At 40.7% G+C, this 26,120-nt stretch overlaps 1 protein-coding gene across 13 annotated transcripts in view; it reads right to left on the bottom strand.

Annotated features, from left to right (window-relative positions):
• Positions 1 to 26,120, bottom strand: part of PTPRD (protein tyrosine phosphatase, receptor type D) — a 692,784-nt gene that overhangs the window by 32,350 nt on the left and 634,314 nt on the right. For all 13 annotated transcript variants that reach the window (XM_019554833.1, XM_019554842.1, XM_019554841.1 and 10 more), the window contains 2 exons: positions 15,715 to 15,834; positions 15,111 to 15,265 (listed from right to left, as the gene is read on the bottom strand). In XM_019554833.1, the coding sequence (XP_019410378.1) occupies positions 15,111 to 15,265; positions 15,715 to 15,834 (275 nt within the window). The remainder of the gene's footprint in view (positions 1 to 15,110; positions 15,266 to 15,714; positions 15,835 to 26,120) is intronic.

The raw sequence follows: 26,120 nt of genomic DNA, 5'->3' as shown, positions 1-26,120 counted from the left end.
CCCCTACATGCTGGGATCGGTCTTGGGGCTCCGTGCCACCTTCACCAGGCTCTGAGGCACCATACTGTCTTTGCATGACGGCATCTGACCCTGGGATCACATAACAGTCATGCACACCATGATTGGGTCACTGTGCCCCACCCTGCACAATGAGATAGGGCCTCAGTGTCCTGATCCAGTGCACAGGGCCCCACTACCCAGCCCATCGAACTCCCCACAGGTCCAAAAAGCAGGGAAGTGATGCGACCACTCTCCTGCTTCCAAATAGTTATTTTTGGACCTGCGGGGAGCTCCATGGGCCAAGTGTCATGGTGTGGGGGGCCAGATTTGACCTACACGCTGGGGGCTGATCACCCCTGTCTGTCACTAGCTTCTTTAAATGTATTTACCCCTGCATAAAAGCAGGTATCGTTAGACATACAGAGAGACAGAAGTGTATAAGCATTCAGGAAATGAGCAATACTTTGGGGGAGTTCAGTTCTGAGGGAAGAGTCTGCGTTATGAGATTTTAGTAGGGGCTTGTTACATAGTAATTCTGGGCAGCTCCTGGAGCATTTTACATCTGGACTGTCTGCACATTAACACCTGAAACTAGTTTTAAGCATGTGTTATGTGGTTCAAAGTTAGGGCACTTCAGGAGAGGATAATCTCTGATCCATGTTACACTAAGTGGTAGCCACTCTAAGGGAGCAGGGGTGGATGGGGTGTTCACACAGTGTGATCGCTGTGTGAAATGTCATAGCTAAGAAATACGTAATGTTAATGGTTATTAACAACACCAGCCCAATTCTGTATCACACCCCTCATGTTACACTAAGTGGTAGCCAATAAGCTCCACTCCATGTAAATACCCCACCCACCCTCACTCCCTTGCATTGAGCTCAATGCCCAGCCCTGCCCTTCCCAGCACCCCAGATCCCCACCCACTGCCCCTCATTTACTTGGGGCTGCCTGCGCTGTCTCTCCCACGGAGCAGGGAGGGAAGGGGTTAGCCTGCCTCCCCACTGCCACCACTGCCACTGCTGCTTTCAGGACTGGACTCAGATCAAAGAAGAACAGCAGCCTGGCAGGGGGGTGGCAGTGGCTAGGTAGGCAGGTTAACCCTTCTCTGCCTGCTCCCTGGGAGAGAATGTGTGACTGCTCTAAATTCAAGCTAGCACTAACACCAATCAACATCTTTGCAGCTCACTGTACAAAGTGAGACAAAGCCCTTACTAAAGAGAGGAAACCAGAGCAAACTTATTTATAAACTTTCTCTGTGATAATTTTGAATAGATCTTGAGAAGGCCTGGTCCAAGATATAACAGCACAAGTATTAAGAACCTTGAAACAGGCAGCAGTTATGATAAAGTTCAAAGGGACAGGCCCACAGCTCTGAAACTCCATTCACAAGGTATTGCTTTACTTTTTGTAAACAATGTTGGATGAATGACAGATGCATAAATAAGTGGACTCACACATGGTAGTGTATTCACAGCGTCAACATTTCAAAAGATGGGAACAATATAGTCTGGCAGCCTTATACTTTGTTTAAAATGGTGTGTCTAGCACACCACTGATATATGTACTATATATAAAACTGCCTAGGTTCCCTGATGAGTTCATGTAATATGATAGAGCACCATGCCTACGTGCCTTTGTAGCCATAAGGCAGACAAGGTTGTTTGGGTGAATCTGATATCTTTTATTAGACCAACTTAAATAGGTTTTACCAACACATCTCCACCACCCCCACAATCGAGCCATCAGCATTCCCAGATCTTACAGCTGCACCTCCAAAAATATAATACATCTCATCCAGTACACCAAATGCCCTGATGGAAAATACGTAGGAGAGATCAAACAACAACTGCGCACCAGAATGAACGCACACCGGAAAGCTATCAAAGACAGGAATAGCCAATTACCTGTGTGGGCACATTTCTCACACGAAAACCACTCTCTCTCCAATCTCTCAGTCCTGATCCTCAAAGGAAACTTACAAAACACTTCCCAGAGACGAGCCTATGAACTCCACTTCATCAGCCTCCTGGATACTAAAAATCATGGACTAAATATAGACATTGGATTTATGATGCATTATAACCTGCCTGACATCTGACTCCCCAGGTATCGCTCCACTATGCATCCTCCTTCTCTCCCCCTTAACCCAGCCTGTTTCTCACCCATTGACTGCTCAGTCTACATCTTCACTGACTGCCTGTCTTGTATGCATGCCAGCCCAGCTTTTGGCTTCTTTACTTTTCACTCCATCTAGGAAGAGCGCACACCAAATACAGAAAGTTTCTTAGCCCGATGAAGGGTTTTTGAACTTGAAAGCTTGCTTAAAATTTTTTTCCAACTATTTAAGTTGATCTAATAAAAGATATCGGATTCACCCAAAGAACCTTGTATGCCTACGTCCTTAGACCAACACGGCTACAACCTGCACCTTTGTAGCCATAATGGTTTTAGCATTCTAGTACAGTGAATAAATATGCTTTTGGCTCCTTCCATGCATAATCTAACATGGGCAAAATTTGGCTCACAAACGCTGATTCTTAGCACTACACCAGTTTCTAATCCCAGCTGAATTTCTGGTGGAATATATCTGACATAATACAATGCCGAATTGGGTCGATGTTGTTAATAACCATTAACATTTCTCATTTCCTAGCTACGAAGTTTCACACAGTGATTACATTTTAACATTTTTCTTTCTCCATAGGATCCAAAACTTGATGACCTACCCTAGAGGAAAAGTTGTCTGCGGAACAGCAATTTTTTTCTGTTGGTAGTAGTTTCAGAATTGCCATTAACAAGTTAAATGAAGTTGGACAAAATAAGGATGACAAAAATTCAAATGCCCAAAACACAGCAAAGCAAAATTCATTTAAAAATGACAATCAGAACCAAAAATCTCCACTAAGTAACAAAACCCAGAAGTATTTTATAAAATGACAAAAAAGAAAAAAAAAAAGCATTGGAACGTGAATTGGAAAGCATTTATACAAAGATAACAGAACTATTTTTAAAGCTGCATTTTACTTCTAGAGGCACAAGAAAACAATTTTAAAAAGAGGGCTTTCAGGCTGATTACTTTAAATCAAAATACAGCCTGTTCAAGAGCAGCCAAAAATGTTGTGTAGCCAAATTGATGAAATGTGTTCCAGTGTACTATGTGTCCATGGATATTTGAGAATATACTGTAGGTACAGCTGGGAAATCTCAGTGATACCCTTGTCCAGCTTTCAGCTATTAGGTTATAAAAATATTTTCACATTTCCTGCAGATGGCTAGATTCTTTTCTTCACTAGTAATTTTAATTCAGAATTCATTATGGACAGCTGTTGGCTCTGGTAGTACCTAATTGCTCTTTTACCAGGCTCAGCTGCAAGCAGTCAGATTTCCCTTCCCTTACTGAGTATATTATATATAAACATGGGTGGGAAAAAGTAACCAATTAACTAAATACATATGGATAAAATGACTGATTGAGAGTAATGACCAAATAATACATAAAACTACAGGAAAAAATCACAGGAAAATAACAGGACTTGTAAGATATGATAATAAAAAGATGGAAAAATTATCCATCCTAACATATATTGATTTGAGATAATGTGGGAAAAAAGATATAAGTTTGGTTTAAAGAATTTTATATAGCATTATTACATTATAATAAGGGGCAGATCACTTAACTCGCTAAAAGATCATTAATCTCTTGGAGACCTATATAGCAGAAATGATTTGTAGGGATAAGATAATGCAGCCTTCTATGCTTCTAGAAACAAGTCAGCAGAAAATCTGGCCAAACCCTAGGACCATTTTTGACTCTTCCTCTTTTGCAGAAGGCAATTGCGGAGAAGGTATGTAAATCACTGAAGCTACTCAAAAAGGATAAAGCAGAATCAGAAAGAGTTGAGAGAGGACAAACATACCAGAAAAGCTTGCACAGAAGACTTTTAGAAGGTTAGGAGTGTTGAGTTTAGATGAGGTATGAACAAGGAAGATCACAGTAAAAATGTGTAAATAAAAATAACATTAAAGGTGGTCAACTGGTTTTCCACTTCCTCAAAACAAAGGAACACTCAATACAATTAGGAGGCAAGATCTTTTAAAATAAATAGAAATAAATACATCTTATATAATGTGTGACATGACCCATCAGAAGAGAGTATTAAGGCTAAGAAAATAATTAAAAATCTGCAGATTCAAAAAAAGAAAGAAAAAAAGACTTGGATGGTTTTGTAAGTTTGCAGCTATTTTTTTATTTATGAGAAATAAGCTACAGGCAGCTTAAAGAAGTAAGAGAAGGGATTGAACCCCTCATGCAGCAGGACTATACCCATCACTATCTACTTTCTGTAATGAAGGCTCACACAATAAAAGAAAATTGTCTTTCATTGAAGGTTTTACACTTTCCTCTAAAAGTTCTGAAATTCCTGTTGTCAAAGGCAGGATGCTGGCCTGGGGAAGATCATTGATCCTGTCTGATATGGCTCTTTATATATTACATTACTGATTTACAAAATTCTAACTTTTACCAGAAATAAAATCTTGCTGTATGCAGTCATAGAAGCTCTTTCAGGATTTTAAAACATAATCCAGCCCTGAGTCACAGCACTGGTGATATAATTCCCTGAACCACAGGGTCAGTGCCAAGCAAAGATGGGTTTATAAACATAAGACCCATTTCATCAAAGGGAATACAACTAGACATTTTTCCTTATTTTGAATCTGCATAAAGAAATGCTATTTCAATTTTTAACATATGGTTTTAACAATAAATTATTTAGTTTCTGCACTTAGAACTAGAATATGTACAGTATAGAGGACAGCAACAATTCAATATCCATAAAATGCTGGTTTCCTACATAGGAGTCAACACATTAGTTGTTAAAACTTTTGGAGAAACTTGAAAATAGATAAATATCAGACTGGAATAGCATTTTTATGTGTTCAAAATAGCACCAGCAATAGCTTTTCCTGAGGAGGGGATGGTGTCCACTGAAGCAGCATCCCTTGATAGCAACTTGGAGGGGAAGGGGACACAAAAATAACAGCCACCACCACTGTCGGCTGGCTCCACCACTGCCTTGCTATACTGCCCTCTGAAAGTCCACAACTGTTTATCAGTTTGGGCAGTTTGGAAAGAGTTCAGCACAGAATAACAAAAATTATTAGGGGTCTGGGAGGAAGACTTTTAAGGAAAGTCTAAAAGAACTACGGTTATTTAGACTGGAGAAGAGAAGACTGAAAGGGGGACTTGATAACAGTTTTCAAATACCTAACGAGCAATTACAGAGAAGATGAAGATGGGTTTTTCCCTGTGGCTGCAGGTCACAGGACTAGGAGCAATGGCCTCAAGCTTCGGTGGGGGAAATTTAGGTTGGAGATCAGGAGGTCTTTCTAACTATAAGGGTGGTCAAGGATTGCGACAGGCTACCTAGAGAAACTGTGGAGTCTCCATCCTTGAAAGTGTTCAAGAGTAGATTAGACAGACAGCTGGCTGGGATGGTTTAGTCAGGGACAATCCTGCCTGGAGCAGGGGTCTGGACTAGATCAGTGTTTCTCAGCTTGTGGGTTGCGACTCAAAAGTAGGTCACAAGAATATATGAAAGAGTTGAAAACAAATTTTAAAAATGGATCAACAAACTTTAAAAATGGATTCTCATTTAAAGGAAAAAAACATGGGAAACTGGCTTTTCCCCTGCAGTCTGGCAGAGCTCCAGCCTGCAAGGGTTGCTTGGGGCTCCCTATGGCCCTTCCACACACGCTGCCCCGCATACCTACCCCCTACCCCACACACTGTGGGGCTGTGGCCTGGGGAAGGCAGTGGGTTGGGAGTGAGCAGTACTGGGCTGGGACTGGCCACTGATGTTTACAAATGGGTCCTGGTACAAAAAAGGTTGAGAAGCACTGGACTAGATAACTTTGCGAGGTCCCTTCCAACCCTATTTTCCTATAATTCTATCATGATCATTCAAAGGATCCATAACTGTTTATGGAAGTAGGCATGTCCACATGTATAGATTCACACTTTCTTCTTATCCAGGTGATTCTAGAGTACTAAACACATAACCAGCTAGCTCTTGTAAAGAATCTTAAAGGACCATCAGTCTTGGGAAAGTTTGAGGCACACCTCAGAAAGTGTGTTTACAGATAATATGAAGCTAGCCTTTCAGCTTCTGTTGAAGTAGACTGCCACCCAAGTTGCATCTCATTAAACAAAAACTGAGAAGCAATATGTTGGTCTTAAAAACTCTTATAATTGCTAATTATGAATGCTTGTGGCCATTTTCTCAGTGTATGGTCAGCTCTTTTCTTAACAGCCCAGTAATTATCTGGAGACATAATATCTATATGAACGTAACAGAAGACTTGTAATAGTGCCGGACAGCAGCATGATTATCAAAAATTGGAACAAGGAATTCATGGTAGGGAGGCAGTTCTTAGTTTCCTGAATGAAGAGTAGACTCCTAAGTCACCAAATTTTGGAAGCCTCCGAGTCCTTTGTAAAAAGTACCTAAGGAGATTCAATTTCTCTTGCGTACTTGATGACTGTCAGCACTGTACTGTCAAAGTCACTGAGTTCATTAAGACAGTAAGCATGAAACAAAAGTTAGGAAGCAGAACTAATAGCTATATATTTATACTAGCAGAGATGAGGAATATGCTAAGTATTAAAGTTTATAAGTCCCAAAGATTTTTTAACTCAATTTTAAGGAACGTTGCTAGACATCTATTACCATTTAACTTAAAGCAGGGGTGCTCAACCCCCGGCCTGCGGGCTAGATCCAGCTCATGGTGCCTTGCCATCTGGCTCACAAACCAACCCAGCACCACTCATTTGGCCTGTACGGCCATAGGGTTGGCCACCACTGTTTTAAAGGAGAGAAACAACCATGGTATCAGCTGCACCTGACCTTTCCCTAAGGTTGCAGGGCTATGTTAGGCTGTGGAGAATGTAGCATATGATGATCTAAGGTGAGGAACAGCGAGGGAGGAAAAGGCAGGGGGCGCTGCTACAGAATGACTACATATTGTTCATAGACGGTAGAATCCAACATATAGCAGCTCTCCATTGATGGTGGGAAGAAAGCTTCTATATTTAATGCAGTAGAACAGTGGGGGTAAGTATAAGGATCATAAAGAACTTCAATATTAAAACACCTTTAATGATTTTTTTCCTCTTCAGCCATCCAAGGAAGGAAACTCAAGATTCTGAGCTGTTTTTAGGGTAGGGAGAGGGAAAGGATGAGGAAACCTTTAATGTTTTCAATCTCCTTTGAGAGATTTCTGAATATGTACTGGAAGGATTTTTTGCACACTGTGAAAAAGGATAGACCTTCATCTGCAACCCATTCACCACTGGGATTAGAAACTAAACACTTGTGTGGTATGTGGCAGCACTATTTGGGAGGTTGCAGCCTAGAAGAAAGCAAAAAACCACAAAAAACCAAACGTGGCATAAAGAGAAACCCTTTCCCTGGCAATGTGGGCTTGTATTTCAGCTATCTGAAATCCAGGAATCTTGAACCGCAGTTAGGTAAACACCCTACTCAGAAAATGGAAGGCTACATTAAACTTGTGAATATTAATCTGGCTTTGATGTGCTAATTCAGAGTGCAGAATACATTAGGATAGGAAGTTACTTAAACCAAAAGCTCACTTTCTTACAAACAAAGCCTTTCCTGTTTGTTACAGTAGAATTAGAAGCACACACTGAAACTTCACAAAGTTAGACACCTTTTAAAGAGATGCCCTATGGTGCTAATATTAAAAAAAAGAGATGACTGAACATATGGGATTGTACTTATATGTTAAGCTTTTATGTAGTGTTACTGAAGCAACTATTAAAGTTTCTGTGATGTTTTGAAAACAAACTGCTACAAAGCTTCCAGATGCCCCATGGGGGTATTTTATTGTGATCTGATTAGTACCTGTTTGCCTGCACTAATCCAACTTCAAACAGAAATGCATGCTTTCTCCATTATTCTCAGACCTCACGTTACAGTCTATCCAATGTGAATCCTGGGGTTTAATCCTGCATTTAGAACAATAGAATTTTCTTCCCCCTTTATATCTACTCTGCAAATTAAGGCAAGTCAATGTGGAGACAGAAGCTGGGCTATGATACTACTAAACTGAACTACAACAAAGAGATAAAAGGATATCAGTTTAAAATGTAATACTTTGTGAATGAAGAAACAGCTACCTAGTTTACGTATTTCTATTTCTCAACTGACTACAACTGTGGTACAGGAGACTAAGACATGCTATTTTCAATGACCAATCAGGACTTGCATACACAGCATAAGAAGCACCTAAAACAAGGATTCTTTGTTTTCTTTCATTCAAAAACTTCTGTCTAAAGCCAAACTTGCCTTTGAATTAGTTGCTGTATTTTACAATTCTCCCTTTACAAATCCAACTCTTTTAAAAATAACTGTTCCTTATACTGCTGTCTTTGAGAAGGCAATACTCAAGGAAGAGAAAGAGAATTTAGTATTACATATGGAAATTACTCATAAACTTGTTTAACTTTTTTTTCTTTTATGGCATAGTTACATTGCCATTTTCTATCTACTTTTTTTTTGAATAGATGGAGTTATAGCAGCATAGATTTTTCCATATCTAAGAGATGGAAGAAACTATAACTGCATAAGCAGTCACATAACATGGTGGATGAGCAGGGCAGGTGACTCAGGTACCACCCAGGGTACCAGAATGAGGTGAGAATGGGGACTTCATTCCTCTTTTCCCTGCATGGCTTGCACTTTCCAGCTGCACACTGCAGCAGCACAGGCAATGTGAGTCACAGAGTGCAAGGTGTTCTGGTAATCACAGTTTTATAGAGCAGCAGTGGAGTTCCCTGCTGCTTCAGGGAAAATCGACCCTATTGTTTACCACCAAAATAATCCTCCAGATAGAGGATTTGGTGGCCAAAAAATAGGATGAAATTTCCCCCAGCAGCAGCGAACTCCATTGCCAGCCTAGAGGACTACAATTCCCAGAAAACTTTGCAGTTCATGAGAGACATTTCCTACATGCTGCCAACTGGAGGAAGGATGAAAGAGGGGCCTCAGGCACATTTTTCTCACATTATACCTCTGGGCTTAAGTTACTTTGATATCAGTCTAAATGTGCCATGTAAGCGGTTTTACCAATATAACTATTATGGTAAAAATAAAAAGAATTAGATTCCTAACCAAATAATTATACCAGTGTCTCTTTCATTGATGGCTTAGCCTACACTGACTGCAGGGTAAGAGCATGCATTTAGGTAGTAACTGTGGAGTAGATGACAGTGGAAATTCCTTTTCATGTACCTTGTGGTGACTTGTTTGTGGGCCCACAGCACAAAATTTAGAAGCTTTACAACAATTTATTCCCTTTAGAATATTGACTACACTTGCATGACATCTCATTGAAACATCCCACTCTATTAAGAATACATCTCTACTTTCTCTTCTTCTTTCCCTGTAAGTAAAATCCTTGATAGCTACCTGTATCATAGATTTTACATTTCTGCCACGTTTTTTTTTTTTTTACAATGATTTATTCAGGTCCATACTGAGTATTGCATTTATGCCTAGCTGTGACTTGGAGTAATTTGTAATGAAGCCCCAATATTTCTCATGTCTGGATGCTAATAGTATATGACTGTAAAGGCAATTGTATATTTTGTTAATATGTTTTTGTATTTGGCCTCATAATTCAATATCTTCTACCAGGATTTGCACAAACTGTTTATCAGACCAGGTACCTTGCTTAGCCAAGTGATCCTGAATGCTGACTCCTCATTTTGTATCAAAGTCAAGCTAATGTAATCACTCTGCACTTCTTCCTGGCCCCTGATTCATAAACAGAATCTAACCTAATGGGTGCAGACAGAAGTTACATTTGTTGTGCAACTGGCCCCCTGAAAGAGCTCTACAGCCATGCCGTGACACACATGCGTTGCTGCAGAGTGCTTTTAAAGTGCCTGATCACACGACAAAGTAGCCCTCATCAAATGACGGATCAGATGAAGGCACTCTACTTTGGAGCACCTTAGGAAACTTTTGTTCTTAAGGTATTAATTTGGGGTACCTCTGAGGCTGGGCTGATGCAGCCCAGCTCTCCCCCCTCCCCCCCACCCCGGGGCTGTCTGCAGTAAGGGAAGGGGCGGGGAGAGGAGAGGGAGTGAACTGCCAGCTGGGGTTTACCTGGCCTCCTTGAATGGGGCCCCTCCAGCTCAAACTGGGCGAACCGCAGCTACCATCTCACTTCCCCTCCTTCATCTCCCCTCCCTTCATGCAGACAGCCCTGGAGCTGGCGGGGGCGGGGAGGGAGAAGGCAGGGTTGGGGTAGAGGGCTGGCTCCTTGACTGCAAGCAGGCTTCTTGGGCTTCTGCAGACAGGCTCAATCACCCTCTTCCAACCCTACAGGTGAACGTTTGTTAGTTCAGGAGGGGTGCTTGAACTCATAACATTTTACGTAAACCGCAATGAGTTACAGCAGGGCCCTGCATGTTTTTCAATGCTCAGTGTTTACAATGTGGTACTTCAGTTGTCACTTCTCTTCACTTCAAACTCTTTCCACTAATAAGCAGACTATATCTTGGCCATTTAAGTAAATTCCTTATATGCTCAACACGTTTCTCACAGGGGGCTTGCTGGCTCTATGTATAACTAGGCTAGTGTTCCAGTTACAGTGCATTTCATTCAGAACTCTTAGGTCACACTTTTTAAAATCAGTTTGTAGATCTTCACTAACCTGGCCTCTAGAGGATGTGTATCCACATCCTCAAACCACTGACCACTCTGGGATATCAAAATTTCTTTTAAAGAAATGCATTGGTTTGGAATGGCAAGAGTACCGTAGCTCAAGCTGGGTGGATTTATAGAATTGTGTGAAAAGGTTTTTTGCAACTATCTAGTTGGTATAATAAAAGATACCACCTTCCCAAAAGTTCCAATTGCATTAAATCTTTGCATTTACGTCTATATATAACTACAGAACGCAGTTTGCTGGTTGCATAGGGTCAAAGTCTGAGGTCCTTACTTGATTTTTACTCATTCTATGCTCAGGGAAATGCCTATCAACTTCACTGAGAGATTATTTGAATAAAAATAGATAAAGGAGTTCATTCTTTTCCCTGTGTGCAATAAGAAACCCACATTCAAATATACCTAGGAATTCAGTGCAAAATTAACTCACCACTATATTAGATGTGCTTAGTGACCCCATAGATTTCATTTTTTTTTGTGCTGTGTTAAAAATGTTTTTGACACTGAAAGACAATGCATGAACATTTTCTCCAAATTTTAGTAGCTCCTATCAAACATATAAAGAAAAAACCTATCCAATGGATTTATATTTTTATAATTTGGCATATTATTGTTTGTTGACCCCTGGCAATTTGCTAGGTGAAGAAGAAAACATAGTGGAAGATCACAATGATCTTACCTTGAAGATCTTGCTTACATTCTTAGGGCTCAGCTGTGAGCCACCTGCTCACAATAGAAAATAAGATATATTGGGCAACAGCATCACCTTGTATGACTTATTTTCAAGACAACAGAGGCAAAGTAACTCTGTTTTTTTTTTCTATTGTAGGAAAAGAATGCCTGAACGAGGGCAGTAGGTGACATTTCACACAGAGAAAAGGGAAGGAGTCCCGAATACAGATTAGTATGAAACTGTGAAAAGATAATGGGAAAAAAATTAGAAAGGGTGCTTTTTAAGGATTCTAAGGAGGATCACATACAAGGGAAACAGAAAATGAACTATGTGGACAGAAGTGTAGGTAGGCAAGGATGAAAGGGAAGATTAAAAACTAAATACTGGAAATAGAAATTGACTAGAAGACAATGAAGGGTTTCAGGGAAATGAGTCATAGGTTCAGAATGGCAGGAAGAGAATGGCATCAAATCCGGAAAGTTATATTCGAAACTTTGGAGAACATTCGTTTTACACTGCAAATATCAGACAGGGGGAAGGAAAGCAGAAAATCATGAACAGGACAAAGCTAGCTGGACATATTGTATGAGATTCAATGAGATATAAAAGGTGTGTTTCTTGAGTGGGGTAATGCTGGAATGGAAGAAAAACTGAGTGCAAGAAACCGTGGAACTGTCTTATAAGGACTAGAATTTAGGAAATAGATGCTGGGGATGACCCATGGCTAAGGGTTGGTGAAACAGACTTTTCATTGGGAGAGAAGGCAAAGGAGAAAAAGTAAAGAAGAAATTTACTGAGCTACAGCAGAAAGGAAAAAAGACAAGAGGAAATTACTGAGAGAAACCTAAAACTTCATAAAGCTAGACTCATTTTTTTTTTTTTTTTTTTTAAACTAAGAGACATAAAAGCAGTTGTCTTGAGCTTGATAAGAAACATTTGGGGCCTTAAAAACCCAAAAGTTTTAACTGAAATTTTTAAATGATTCTCAATGGGTATACATATTTTTTTCCCGACTGAATTTTACAGTTTGCTTTTCTTAAATAATTGAATATTTGTCATTGGGAAAAATAAGGTTGAGTGGAGCTCCTAAAATCTGTAACCTCTTTGAAAGCCATATGTAATTTAACCTGCTACTTTGTTACTAGTTTCCATATAGTGTATGACAAAGTTGAGTGAACATAATACTGAAAGAGAAGCAAGGGCCATGAAATCATACAAATGAAAATTGACTGCAATATTCATTGAAAGCCAGGTGCATATCTCCAGTCACAACTGGAGAAAAAGAACTGTCTTGCAGCTTCATCACGATAGCGAGATCAGGAGTTCTGCTTTTTATTTCCAGATCCCCTAAACACAGCCAACCCCATAAGTGGCGGAAGGCCAGGGCTACTTGGGCTTAGCCCACCCAAATGTGGGGCAGCAGACAGGGCCTCAGGGCAGCTTGGGTGCAGGCTCTGGGCAGCTGCAGCGGATGGGGAGGGGAACACAGACACAGACATGCAGCTGCAGCTTGCAGCAGCCCGGCAGTGTGTAGAGCACAGCCCACCACAACAGGTAAGTCTGTTGTGGGGAAGGGATCTGGGGGGGCAGATAGAGGCCCCCACGGTAAGGGAGGGAGTGGGGTAGAGGCAGGGGCAGGAGCTGGGGTGAATGGGGCCCCAGGGCCAGGGCAGGTCGAGAGGATGCTTGGAGCCCAGGCAGCTCATCCAGGGGGAAGGCAGCAAACCCTGGTGGAGGCCTGGGGGCCACATGCCCCGTGGATCTGTGCACAGGGCAGAGGTGGGCATCTTGCTGCCACTGTCTCGGGAGTGATGCGAAGCCATGTGCTTGCTGCACACTGACTGTGCCATGTCCCCTGCCTGCCCGGACAAGAGTCTGCTGATGTGTAGTAATTACCATGCTCCAGCAGACTCTAGCATCACTTGTAACAACATCCCCATGCTAAAAAATGGCGGTGGGGGCACTTTAATTAAAGCTCATTCAATGAGCTTTAGTTTAAGCACTCCCCCTGCCATTTTTCAGTGAGGAGACACTGATACACATGATGCTCTGAGTGCTTTAATTAGAGTGGCACTTGGACCTGCTCTAATTAAAGCACCCCTTCCCCACTCCCGTAGCATGTGCATAACCCCCTTATATAGTACCTACGTTTTTAGCTAAGGTTTTTGTGAACTGCTAATGTGTACTTACACTCCTAAATTCTGATCAGTTCCACTGTAGGTAGTTAAGTTTTTTCTTAGATCTGGCTGTTGCATAATCCTTATTTGTAAAAAATCAGGTAATTATACTGATTTATCTACTTCCCAAGAGTGGTGCAAGGTTTAATCTCTTATTATGAGGCAATTTTTTATCCCTTCATCTGTAACTGATTCTGCAAATGTCCTCCCTGAAAACCACATCTCCAAAGTTAATGAGTACAGGAAAGCTCTGTGGGTTTTAAAGAGGGTTCAGCAGCTTTGAGGTACTTAGACGGTAGAAATGGACTCTGGTTTTGTACCCTGGTATAAAATGATTGCCCCTTATGGCTTCTTTAGAGTTTCTTAATGCAGGTGCTTCACTGTGCATATGATTATTCAGAGTTTTTGAGTTTTAATTTTAAGATGCCAAACTTGAGACTCCTACGGCCTCATGCACAGAGACGTTCAGCACCTACACTGAAAAGCTATTAAACAAAATAAAACACTGCATTCATATTCCTGGACTGTAGGTAGGACCATTTCATTGTCAGAGACCAATCTGAACAAAGCTCTTAATGTTTTTTTCTCTTCTCTGGATTTTCAAAGACCACTGAATCCTCAACTTATTTCAAGTCATGATAACTATAGCCTTCAGGCTAAGAAGAATTAGATCCTAGCCCCTAGGCAGTTTATTAATGCTGCTCTTACTCTGACCAGAAAGGTTCACTAAATACAGATATGAGACACACTCCTCAGGAGCAGAACTGAATGAATTCCCTAAATACTTCCTCTGCAATTCCATCCTCTTCCAGTTTTAAAGTGGAGAACTAAACTTGATTTTGGAACTGAAGTTTCATTTACTTTTAATAGTAGTTCCTTTTTACCTTCCCTAAATTCTATGCTACTTGTTTTAATGTGCAATATAAAAACCACAAGAAGTTGGTTATTTTATTACTCAAAAAATATCAGAACACAATTTCTCTAACCTACAGGGTCTTAAACCAAGAGTGAACATAAGACATTACTGGTTTTTTGCCCTGTCCTGGCTCCAGAATCTGCCTTGATGTTAGGTGCAGAACTCTCCTAATAGAACTCTGATAATCTTCTCTGCTAATAGACCGCACGTTTCACAGGCACAGACTCCACGCATCCCAAAATAAGTAATCATGACACAAACCAAAAATCCTTCTCTGTGTCCGTATATTTTGGCAATTCAGGCTCAAGCTCCTAGTTTGCTATTATTTACTTGTCCAGAACCATGTTACTGTGCAATAAATGTCAGATAGCCAGCATTTCAGTTTTACAACCATACTAATCAGAGACATAAAAGACCCTCTAGATTATTGAAGCTAATCTCTTTCAAGGTACAGGCAGGATGGAATCCTTAAGTAGGAGAAATCCCAAAGGCAGAGAAGAGGGTTATTCATACTGTTTCAAAGCAGTAATCATTAAACAATGTCATGCTCAAATTTTGAGATGTTTTGAGGAAAACTCTGTGCCTACCTGCAGTGCACAACCATAGGTCCAGCATCCGGAGGGTTACAGGTTTTGACTCGTCGTAAGAAAGCTAGGAATGGTGTAGGATGTTCTGGAACTCCATGGTCAGGCCAGGCAGTGAACTGGAACTGCCTCACTTCTCTTTTCTCACTTGAACCATTCTATCAAATAAAAACGCCTTTAATGAAACAACGGATGACCTATATAATAGCATCACTACTGAACAAAATGATAGCAGAGTTGGAGGCAGCGATGAGAGGCCTGGGAACCCTAGCTGGGAACAGAGGGCAATTGGTCTGTTCCCACTAGAGAAAATATGACATATATTCTAAATTGCTGGTTTCAAGCCTCAAAGAACATGGAAGATTTTGTTACACTTCATAACATGGCACTGCCACAACTGCCAGTGCTGGAGCTAATTCTTCATTCAATTACAACTTTTTTTTAGAGTAAGAGTTCTATATGAACTGATAAACCTGGGAGAAGATGTACTGTGATAACAGAAGGATTGTTTCATTCTTCAGTGTTGCCAGTTGGCTCAAGATTTAAGTAAATCCTGAAGCAATTTGATTTCTCAAAAGCAGCTTAAGTGTAAAAATAAAACATGTACCTTGTAAAGTGCAAATGTTCGCACACAGTATGTTGCCAATTCAACAGTGTCTAGTAGAGTCACTTGGATTAATCCATATGTCTCTGTTCCTCTGCTTGGCCAATACTGATCACATTTCACCTGCAATAAAAAAGCATGTAATTTATTTGTTTTAAATATATTAATATTAAAAAAAACCAAATAAACAAATGTGCGCGCGCGCATGCACACACACACACATATCCATTTAGTATAAGAGGCCAGATCCTCTGCATTTCTTTTTTGGCCCACATGAATACCTCCTCTGGTTGTATTAAGCTTCTCCTATAAGGGTTCCGTTTAAAGTCAGTGAGGCAGATCAGCTGGTAATCAGCTGTAAATCAGGGTATGGAAAAATAAGTTAATGGGAGAGGTGCTGACCGGAGAAGAGCTGACTCCTGGGAACTGTCTGACTGCCTTCTCTTAACCTGCAGGAGAAAAACACTGTATCTGGGGTAAGTTAGCCCTTTTCCATTTCCAATAAGCTGCCCCACACTGTATAACTGCAGACAGACAGATACCACATCAGCTGCTCTGTGGCAAAGTCCAGGCCTCCCAGTTACCTATTTAAATTTTACTTATTATCCCTACCCTAAATATCGCTCTGTTAAAATCTATAGAGCCATCCCACTTCTCACGAGCTAGTGATCTGACCTAAGTATTCAATGACTTTTTTCTTTGATCAAGAACATAATGGACATTTTAATCAAAGTGATGATTGCCAATTTGGGTTTTTAAATCTCGCCACCATACTGATCTACCCAGAAAGTTTTATGTTAGTCCCAATGCATAAAAATAGGTGTTCTAATATTAATGTAAACCATATTTTACTACATATAAAAATGCAGAACTGGGAAAAATTGGATTTCTTTGGTAAAGAACAACTTTTAGTTAGTGAATACATGAAATAAAATAACACCAGCAACTATGAAATGTGTTAAAGGAAAATATAATTTCCTTCTCATTTTAGTGTTATGAAACATATCAGGACACTGAATTCAAAGGCATTTGAAATACATGGATTGATAGAAACAGTTCATCCAAATTTTAAAAGACAGAAGACATTTCATCTAAAGTAATCTCTATTTCAAAACATTGCTTATTTACAAGAATATTAAGAAGCTGAAATACTATATAAAACAGATGCACAATACAAGTGTGTGTTTATCATCTTTTCTGAATGATGGTTAAAAATATCATCTAAGATCTCTGCTGAATGGAAAAAGAGTTTCTGATCCTTTAAGACAATTACAGGGGTAGTCTAAAAATAATATGAAAATTAAATTATTGAAATACTTCTTTTTAATGAATAATACATGAATTTGAGGCATAGTTTTCTGAAATAAATTCTTACCAATTGGCTTTACATACAAAATAGAAATAGTTTATAGTTGGAATCAGTCAAAATACACGATATATATTTAAAGCATGTTTTTACTGGTCACTATAGTTATATTGCAGCTTCAATGGAAAGTCTCCCATCAAATTCAATGGGAGTTGGAACGTGTCTTAAGAGACCTGGAGAAAAAAAAAGAAACCACTGCACTGTAATCCCAAGAAGAACATGATCTGCCACACGTGTTAACCCTAGATGCTGGTATTTGTTGAGAGAAGGGGTGAGCATCCAGATATGAGAAGCTGAGACCATGTACAAGTTTTGGAGGCTAGTGTTCTTCATCTTTTTTCACTCTGAATTCCTTTAGTCTGAGAAAGATTCAGCACCTTTTCCAAAATCCCCAACCCTATGGAACTTAGTCATTCAAAATATATTTCATTTTGAGGATAACCAGGAAGGACACTGCAGATCATTAATGGCTCACAAACCATCCAGTCATCTGAATGAAGAACGGGGAAAATCTCTAACAATTAAAGCTGGGGAAAACATTCATTAGAGGAAAAAAACATTATATTGAAAGGAAATCATGCAGGTCGGAGGGAAACAAAAATAAAATACTAAAGCAAGTTAATTATTTTTGTGTTCTTAAGAAGAACAAGCAGAGAAGAATAAGAACATAGCGCAACGGCAGGTGAAGGCTGGTCCAAGGGCTGCATTGGGCCTGCGGCAGACTCCATTTCCCAGCAGCCCCTGCCTACATCACCGCAGCTAGTTTCCATGGAGACCCCAGCAGTATCAGGGCCTTGACAGCTTGGGGGCCAAGGTTTCCATGAAAAGCAGCCCCAGCAGCGCTGGCAGGGCACATGGCTGGGTGGGAAGCTGCTCCAGGGTTGGGGCTGGGATCTTGCAGCACTGACAGTATAGTCTGGAGCTGAGGCAGAGCTGCAAACCACTCCCAGCATGCCCCGGGCAGGGTCATGCAGGCAGCAGATCGTGGCTTTGCCCTGGCTCTGGGCCACACTGTCACTATTGCAAGATCTTAACCCAGGCTGTAGAGCACCTTCCCACCCAGCAGTGCACTGGCAGTGCACCCTCCCAGTGTTGCTGGGGCCAGTCCCCATAGAGACCCCGGCCCTGGGCTGTTATGGTGTTGTCGCTGCTGGGTTCTCCATGGAAACCGGCCATAGCAATGCATGCAAGGGCTGCTGGGAAATGAAGTCTGGTTACTAGCCAGATCCACCATTTTGCCCAGCCATGCATGATTTTTTTTATGAAAAGTGATTATGTAATTATTTCTTTCTTCCATTTTCTGAAATATTGGGAGAATGAATATTGGCAGTATCTCATGAATATCCTATGCCGAGCGCTAGTCCAGGAGGAAGTTACACAGGTTTTGTGGAGAGTAGGTAAAAAGGTGCTTTTCCAATTTAGTTAGCACAATGCAGGTATCTTAATCAACTGAAAATTCTGCCAGCTCATACAGGCTAACATTGTTAGCTCAGTTTTTGCAAATCATGTACTTGAAAGTCCCACCTAGCTTCTGGAGAATGCTATGTGTTTTTATATTTTAAAAATGCTTAAATTGCTAAACCTGTTGTTTGAGTTCTGAGCGACCCATACACACATGTATTACTACGTTTGGTTTTTTTTGTAAGAACCCAAATAATTCTTAAAAATTGCCATTTAAAAATATAAGTAAACCCAGTACAACCTTTCGCATAAAACACATACAAATATGCATGTGCATACACATAAATACATACATACTTCCCTTTAGCTTTGCTAACAGTTTCCAGCGCAAATTATGTTTCCACAGAAACAGTGCCAGTTTCCAGCAAGTACGCTTGAGAAGCAGCCAGTTTAGCAGTGGTAATACTTGATAACAACAACTTTGAAAACGGCTTGGAGAGAGAAAGATAGTTCATGTTCAGTTCAACATATTCAAGAGGAACAGCTTTTTGAAGTCAGAAAAGTATTTTTTACTTTGTCTCATTAATTTAAAGATTTAGCATGACATCTACCTTTCCTTAAGGAAAAAATATTTTGGGACCTGAACAAATTGGTAATGCTTCTTTAATGCCTTTCCTCCCCAAGTACATATATAGCTCCTTAACATTTACTAATCAATTTCTACCTCAGACAATTAGAGTGATGTTGGAAATGCAATGAGTTAATGGTAATAATGCACTTAGACTTTAGAAGCCTGCAGAAATTGCTTCAAATTAACTCTGGTGAAAATTATTTTTTTTCTTTTCTCTGTAAGTGTATTAAAAAAAACATTTTTAAACGCCATTCTAACATATTTCCTATGAGAGCTGGCTGCTCCTGAGGCCTGCTGCTGGAGTGACATTGCCTTTTCAGGAATGAATGCAACTTCCAGTTCAGTGTATATTATGTGAAAAGGGGAGCTGCTGACTACAAATATTGATTCTCATAAGAAACAACATGGATTGAAGTTCAGAATTTGGGGAAAAAAAAATCACATGAACTGTAAGCTGATGGCACTACATCAAGTGGTCAGATTTTCTATTTGCCTCAGTTTAAGAAGTCTTTTTCAAAGATGTGCCCTCACCTGCTGCCCAGCCTTTCCAGCTCTTTCATCATAAAACTTAAATTCCCAAGACTCCCAGCAATTTACATTTCTGATTTATCTCTGAGAGAGATCAGAACAAGGTGTTTTGGTTGGACTTTACTAGCACAAGAGAATTAAATAATATATCTCAACTGTCCAGTGGCTATTTTGCTGATAGAGAGCCTCTATTAAATGTTTTGGCCAAGATTTTCCAAACTGAGTAGTGGTTTTTAGTGCCCAGCTTAGGATGTATGAAAGAGGCCTGATTCCAATGGGTACATGTTCATCAATCTCTGATAAGCTAGTCTCTTGAATACAAATCAAGATGACACAAAAATCATCAGGCAGTTTTGAAAATGTTGTTTGTTACTTTTACCTTAAATTTATTTTATCTTGACTGTGCCTGAGGCTGGGTACACATAGTCTAATCATCTCAGAGGATTTTCCAAGGTTTGGTCTCCTGATAAAGAATTTTTTCCCCAAGCTGTGTGAACAGACATTTAAATGCTGAGGCCCTCAAGAGTGGAGTGCTTACAGTGTGGACACTGTAAAGCCAGGGGGAGCCCTGTGTATGCTCTGCAGGCTCCCTTAGTCTGCCTGGCAACAGATGGCAACAGTGCACATGGCGAGCCTGGGGCTGACCCAGACTGCATGGCTAGCCTGAGTTTCCCTGCAGCACAATGTAGGGATTGTGAAGGGGGCATGTTCTGCTCCCTGATGGAGCAGCAGATTTCAGTACACAACACACTGCTTCACAGGTGGGAGAAATAGAGAGGGAGGAGGAGGATTATGGATGATGATGATCTCATCTGAGAGGAGCATGTTCAGACATTCACTCTGAAAGCTAGAGACAAAAGTTACGCTTAAACCAGTTTAAGTGATCAGAAACTGGCTTAAACCTGTAACAGAACACAAATTCAGTGCACATAAACCAGTTTCAAAATGGCTGAAACTGGTTTAAGATAAACCTGGTTGACAATAGTAACAGACTTAACTGTTTTGGGTCAAGCTGCTTTATGAAACTTCTGTCCCAGACCCCTTCCTGGTTTCAGTTAAATCTGAGTCCCCCAACATGCTTTCTAGCCCTGAGCTGGGCTGTGCTATCTGCTCCAGCAGAGAAGGGTTGTGGGGGGAGGCAGGGAATGCCCCACACCCAGGTAAACCTCATCTGGGGTCTGGGGTGCAGGGGTTAAAACCCACTTCCCCTGAGTAGAGCTGCTGTGCCCCGCTAAACTTCTGGCTGTGACTGTGGACTATATATATACCAGAGGCACCTGAAAGCAGGAAGTAGAAGTGATGAGCAACCCCTCAAGGTCCTGCTTCTGTGATTCTGGACTGCAAATCCCAGAGACCTTGGGAGCAGCAGGAAGAGGAAGCAAACACACAGGCTATGATGGCTATAATGCCAGAAAGCTGTGCTCTAGCACCTTCCAACTTCTGGCCTGAGCCACTGTAGGCATGTGGGTGCATTTCCTGAATCAAAAATGAAAGTCTGTCCAGTTGTTTCTCAGTTTAATCTCTGCATCTTAGATTAACCTGCAAAGATTGAGTCAAGTCAGCCTTGGGCTTTTTGACTGTCTGTACTTAGCCCAGGAGAAACTCTGGTTGTTTCCAAGTTATTTTTTTCCTGGAGTGATGACAGATAACCACATATATCAAACTAGAATTTCCTGCCCCGCATAAAGGAAAGGGTTACAACCATACCACCCTCCACCCTTGCCACTGAAGACAAAAATTTTAAATAAAGAATAGACACAAGCCAGAAAGAACATACAATTGTACTTCAAAAGCATTTCGTTTTCTGTATTTAAAATACAGTCAGTAACAACCTTGACAATTAACAGGTCTACCTTCATAACCTTGGGATGATGGATTATTCTGTTACTACAGTCATGGCCAGTGAGATCATATATGACATTCACTGGCACTGGTTCAAAAGATTAATGAATTTATAGGTAATCTCATAATTGTATGTGGTACAAGCCACAGAAAGCTCATAAAATACATACTCTTATAACGTGAATACACATGCACACAGACACTCACTCTCTTTTGGGTTATTTCATATAAAGATGCCAAATCCTTGTTCTCTATGGAATTATAAGCATTCATTGAAAAGAAAGCTATACAACAGAACAGAGAATGGGTTATTTTCCATGAGAAGCTGGAGACTATTTCAGAGCTGAGAGTTTAACTATCTGCATATGGTATAGAAAAATATTTGCATGTTCACACTTCAAGAAATCACTGACAACAGAGAAGGCACTGTTTTCCATCACCGGAGCTGAAGAAGGAATATTACCACAGAAGCATGCACACACAAAAAATCCTGACATTCAAGGGTAGAGAAACAATTTTCCAGTACAAAGTTCTACCAGTCATCCTGAAAAACTCCTTTTGGGTATTCTTAACATATAAGTCAGTTATTGCAGCCCACCAAAGACTTTAAGGACAAAATGAAGTTCAAGAATGAAACAATGAGCTAATAGGCAGATCTGGACAGTACGTCCCTCCCTGCAAGAACAGCAGATGATATCTATATTCTGAATAATAACAGTTCGTAAAAAAGGTCTTTGAATCAGTTTTCTTCATATTAGAAATCTCTACAAAGTTGTTCAACAACTGAAGAAAAGTTATTGTTCAGAAAGAAGCTATTTTCCTGCAATATAGCATAATAATAATACTAATTATAATAAGCACAAGTTGAGCTGATTGTCTGAGGAGTCCTGAAAAATCTGTAAATCTCACTGAAGGGCCCCCTCAATAGTTTATAACGCCCGTTAGCATCTCACATCTCCTAAAAGCTATTATTTTGAAGATAACTTATACTATAACAACATTTTAATCTCAGAGGATTGGACTTATCCAAGGAAAATTTCCAACTCACAGAAAGCAACCCTAGTTTCTGATATGGTGATATGATGCAACAGTCATCATCATTTTGAGATTTTAAGTTTTCTGTTCAGAAAAGGAAAAAAATATGGTGAGAATTTATTTGGAAAAAGTATTTGACTGTGGCCTTTTGAGACTTCACCATTTTTAAACGGTGCTTTACATTAAACTTGGTGTGCCCCTGCACCAAGTCCCACATATGTACATAAAAGGCAGTGCATTACTTCAACCCCGCTCACCTGACATCTGTAAAGATTGAGTGCTTTAGTGAGGCTTTTTTAGTGCTTTTTTTAAATAACTGACTGAATCAGGTGATTGAATCGTGGCTTTAGATGCTTTCTTTTTTGGGCACTCGGTTTAAGATAGTTTACTGGGTTTAATTTTCCAAGGCTTGGTGTTCAGATGTCTCTTTCCCATTCATTACAGTTGCAAGGGATGTGTATGGGTAACTTTGTTTGGTTCAGTTAAATACTACTGAAGTTTATTTAAACTGCCTAAATTTTTTGGATTAGCAAAATTGGAGATATAAAACTAGGCTTTCTGGCTGCACAGTTAAGGTCCTGTTAATACTATCTTTAAGTAGAAGTTAAAAAATAGCACTTAAACAAAATTCAAATTAGCATAAAGAAAAACCAATTTATAACATATTAGCCCCCAATCAGTTTGAATGTCAAGCCCCATTAAATGTGTAGTTAAAAAAGAAAGTAGCTGAGATGTGATTAGTGATGCTAATTGTTAATACTGGAAGATAACTGATAATAGGGGTGTGCAAAATGGGCCGCGTTCAATTCAATTAGATTCAGCCAAATCTAAATCTTAAGATTCAGTGTTGATTTGGAGTATCAGTGATTTGGCCATAGATACAGCTTTAAATGTTTTTTCTACATACCTTGAGGTACCAGGTGCAGCTCATGAACACTGAGATGTTGGGTCCACTTTTGGGTCCAGCACTGAGCGCATGGGCCCCGCCCCCCATTGGCTCAGCAATTAGTCAGAGGGGGACCCTGGGTGCCCCTCAGACCCAGGAGGTACCAGTCGCCGAGATGGGGGGTGGGAGGAGGGTCCTCCACGTGCTCCATGGCAGACCTGGAAGTAGACCAGCAGTGCTTTTGGCCCACTTCCAGGTCCACTGCAGAGCACTCTGGGGACCTCCTCATGCTCCCATGGGGCGCTCCATCTGCCCCACCATTTCAGCATTCATGAGCCGCCTGGTACATTGAGCTATGTAGAAAAAACATTTAAAGCTGTGTGTATGGCTGAATTACTGAATCTCTCCAAATCTCTCTAAATCAGTTTGGTGGGTTCTGATTTGAATCACAGAGATTAAAGGACCTCTTGATTCGATTTGGATTCAGAGATTCGGCCACCAAATTGAAACTGGACAAATCTCCACTGAATTGAATCAGCGACTGAAGCTTCGCATAGCCCAAACTAATAACTCAAAGGAAATCTAGAAATCTGTTCTAATCTCTTCCTTTCAATGGAATAAGCCAAAGACTAGTTTAAATAGATGCCTACTAAGTCTTTTGACTATGATTCTCTTTCTTACCCCTGTCACAATCTGCAGATGCTCAAAAGTTTTTTCTCTGCATTCATGCTAAGAGTCCCTCTTCCAAATTACTATGAGAGCAGTGAAGACAGTGTCTTATTGATCCACTGTGATATATCCAGTTTTAAGAATCAGACTGATAGCTATTTTGTTTGAGGCTTTCCAAGAACCACATTACGGTACAGTTCATCAAACTGAATGGCTTTTTGCTCCATACACAGTTTCATAGACTACAACAGGACTACTAATACCAGATGTGTGGTAAGGGCTGGTCCTTGGGCTGGAACAAACCCTGTATGCCAGGATTGGGCCCCATGTCTGTACCAAGCCCTTAATTAGGCCCCATGCCATCCCCACATACCAGAATCAGGCCCCATGCCATCTCTGTCCAGCCCTGCATTCTGGGATCGGGTCCCTGCACTGCTTCCACTTGGCCCCAGGTGCTGGAATCCAGCCTCACAGCACTATGTGTGCCTGATCTAAGTTCTACAGTCTGAACAGCATGGTGCTGTAAGTTGAAACTGGCCTGTGGGTTCGGGGTAAAGCACCTCTGCTGTAAAAGATTCTTAAGGTGATTATGTATATTATAATGAAGCCCCAAGAATAAAATATTTTTCTATCATTCTGACTAATACTTGGCGACAGGCTCAAAACACTGATCAGGACACTCAGGAGAATGAACAAAGACAGATAAGACTGGGCTAGTATTTTATTAACATAATGTCCAAGGCCTTTAAATGGGTCCACTGCAGGGAATCACTTTGGCCTAGCTATAGGATTCAAAATATTGAATCAAAAGCCTCAAAAGAACGTAGTTTTTGAAGTTTTTCCCACCCTTCTTCTCTGAAAAGGTGGAAGAGCAACAAAGTAGGAACCCAAAGTCTTCAAAGATATTGTGTCTCCCCTTCTGTCACAGGCATATAGAGTCTGGGTGCTGGTTGCTTGACCTTTCATCTACACTGGATATAGTTTATAAGTTTAAGTAAATTTTCCACAAGTGACTGATATTAATTTTTAGCCCAATATATTGCTGCTAAAGCCTATCCAGACTGCCAGAATAACTGTTCTTCTGCAGTGGTATTGGAAGGTAGAATAAACCACTGGGCCACTGCCAATTTGACCCCATAAAATGTTGATTGGTAGGTCTGCAGTTCTTTCCTTTTCAGAGTGAGGGTGGGACAACTAAGGGCAGAAAAATGAACCAAATGATTTGGGAAAAGCCTTAAGTAAATGAAGAGAGGGCATCTTTTGGTCCATGCTCTTATTGTTTAGTGTATGCTTTCCCCTTGCAACTTCTGGTGTCTGATGAAGCCCTCAATCTAGTAAAGTGGAACCTTGATATCTCTTTTACTTAACCAATGTGCTCTATCAGTGGGAAGGTTGCTGTCTTAAACATGGAGGTGGTGTTAAAGATTCCTGGGCAGTCTCCAATTGTCAGGCCATGGCCTTGAACCTGAGGCCCTGGCTTGCCTAACATAGCTGCTCACTAGTCTGGCCCTTCAGGCCAAGCAAGCTAGCCACAAACCTCCATCTGGGCCTAGCCATCTGCCCACTCCATGCCACTGGAGTGGCTGGTCAGGGTCAGCTGACCTCTCAGCCTCTCCATATAAACACCTAACACAGAAGAAGTGTAGGGGCAACAGGGTTTATACCTGGACCCAAATTACCTTGCTGTTCCCTATGGCTTGTGTCTCTGCCTGCACTCTGTTTTTGCTTTCCTGGCTTCTTGACTTGGCTTACCTGATGACTCTTTGCTCTGCCTGAGCCCTTCTGCTTCTGAACATGGCTTTTCCTTAGGCCCAACTCTCTGTTTTGTCTCCTGGCTACTCAATTGGCTAACCCTCTGGCTTCTTGACTTAGTGTCTCTGACCGACCTCCTGACCTGGTCTGTGCTTGGATTCTGCTCACTCCTCCTAACCCATGTGGGCACCTTGTTCCCGAAGTGATCTATGACTTGGATGTCCATACCATTGTGTGATATCAACAAGGTTCATTTTGAACTTGTTCTGAATTTTGGATGAAAATTTCTGTTAAACTGG

Source organism: Crocodylus porosus, unplaced genomic scaffold (genome assembly GCF_001723895.1).
Source record: "Crocodylus porosus isolate Cpor-Errol unplaced genomic scaffold, CroPor_comp1, whole genome shotgun sequence".
In the NCBI taxonomy this organism is placed as follows: Eukaryota; Metazoa; Chordata; order Crocodylia; family Crocodylidae; genus Crocodylus; species Crocodylus porosus.
Note: the sequence above shows the minus strand (reverse complement) of the source record. Positions and strands in the feature narration are given on the sequence as shown.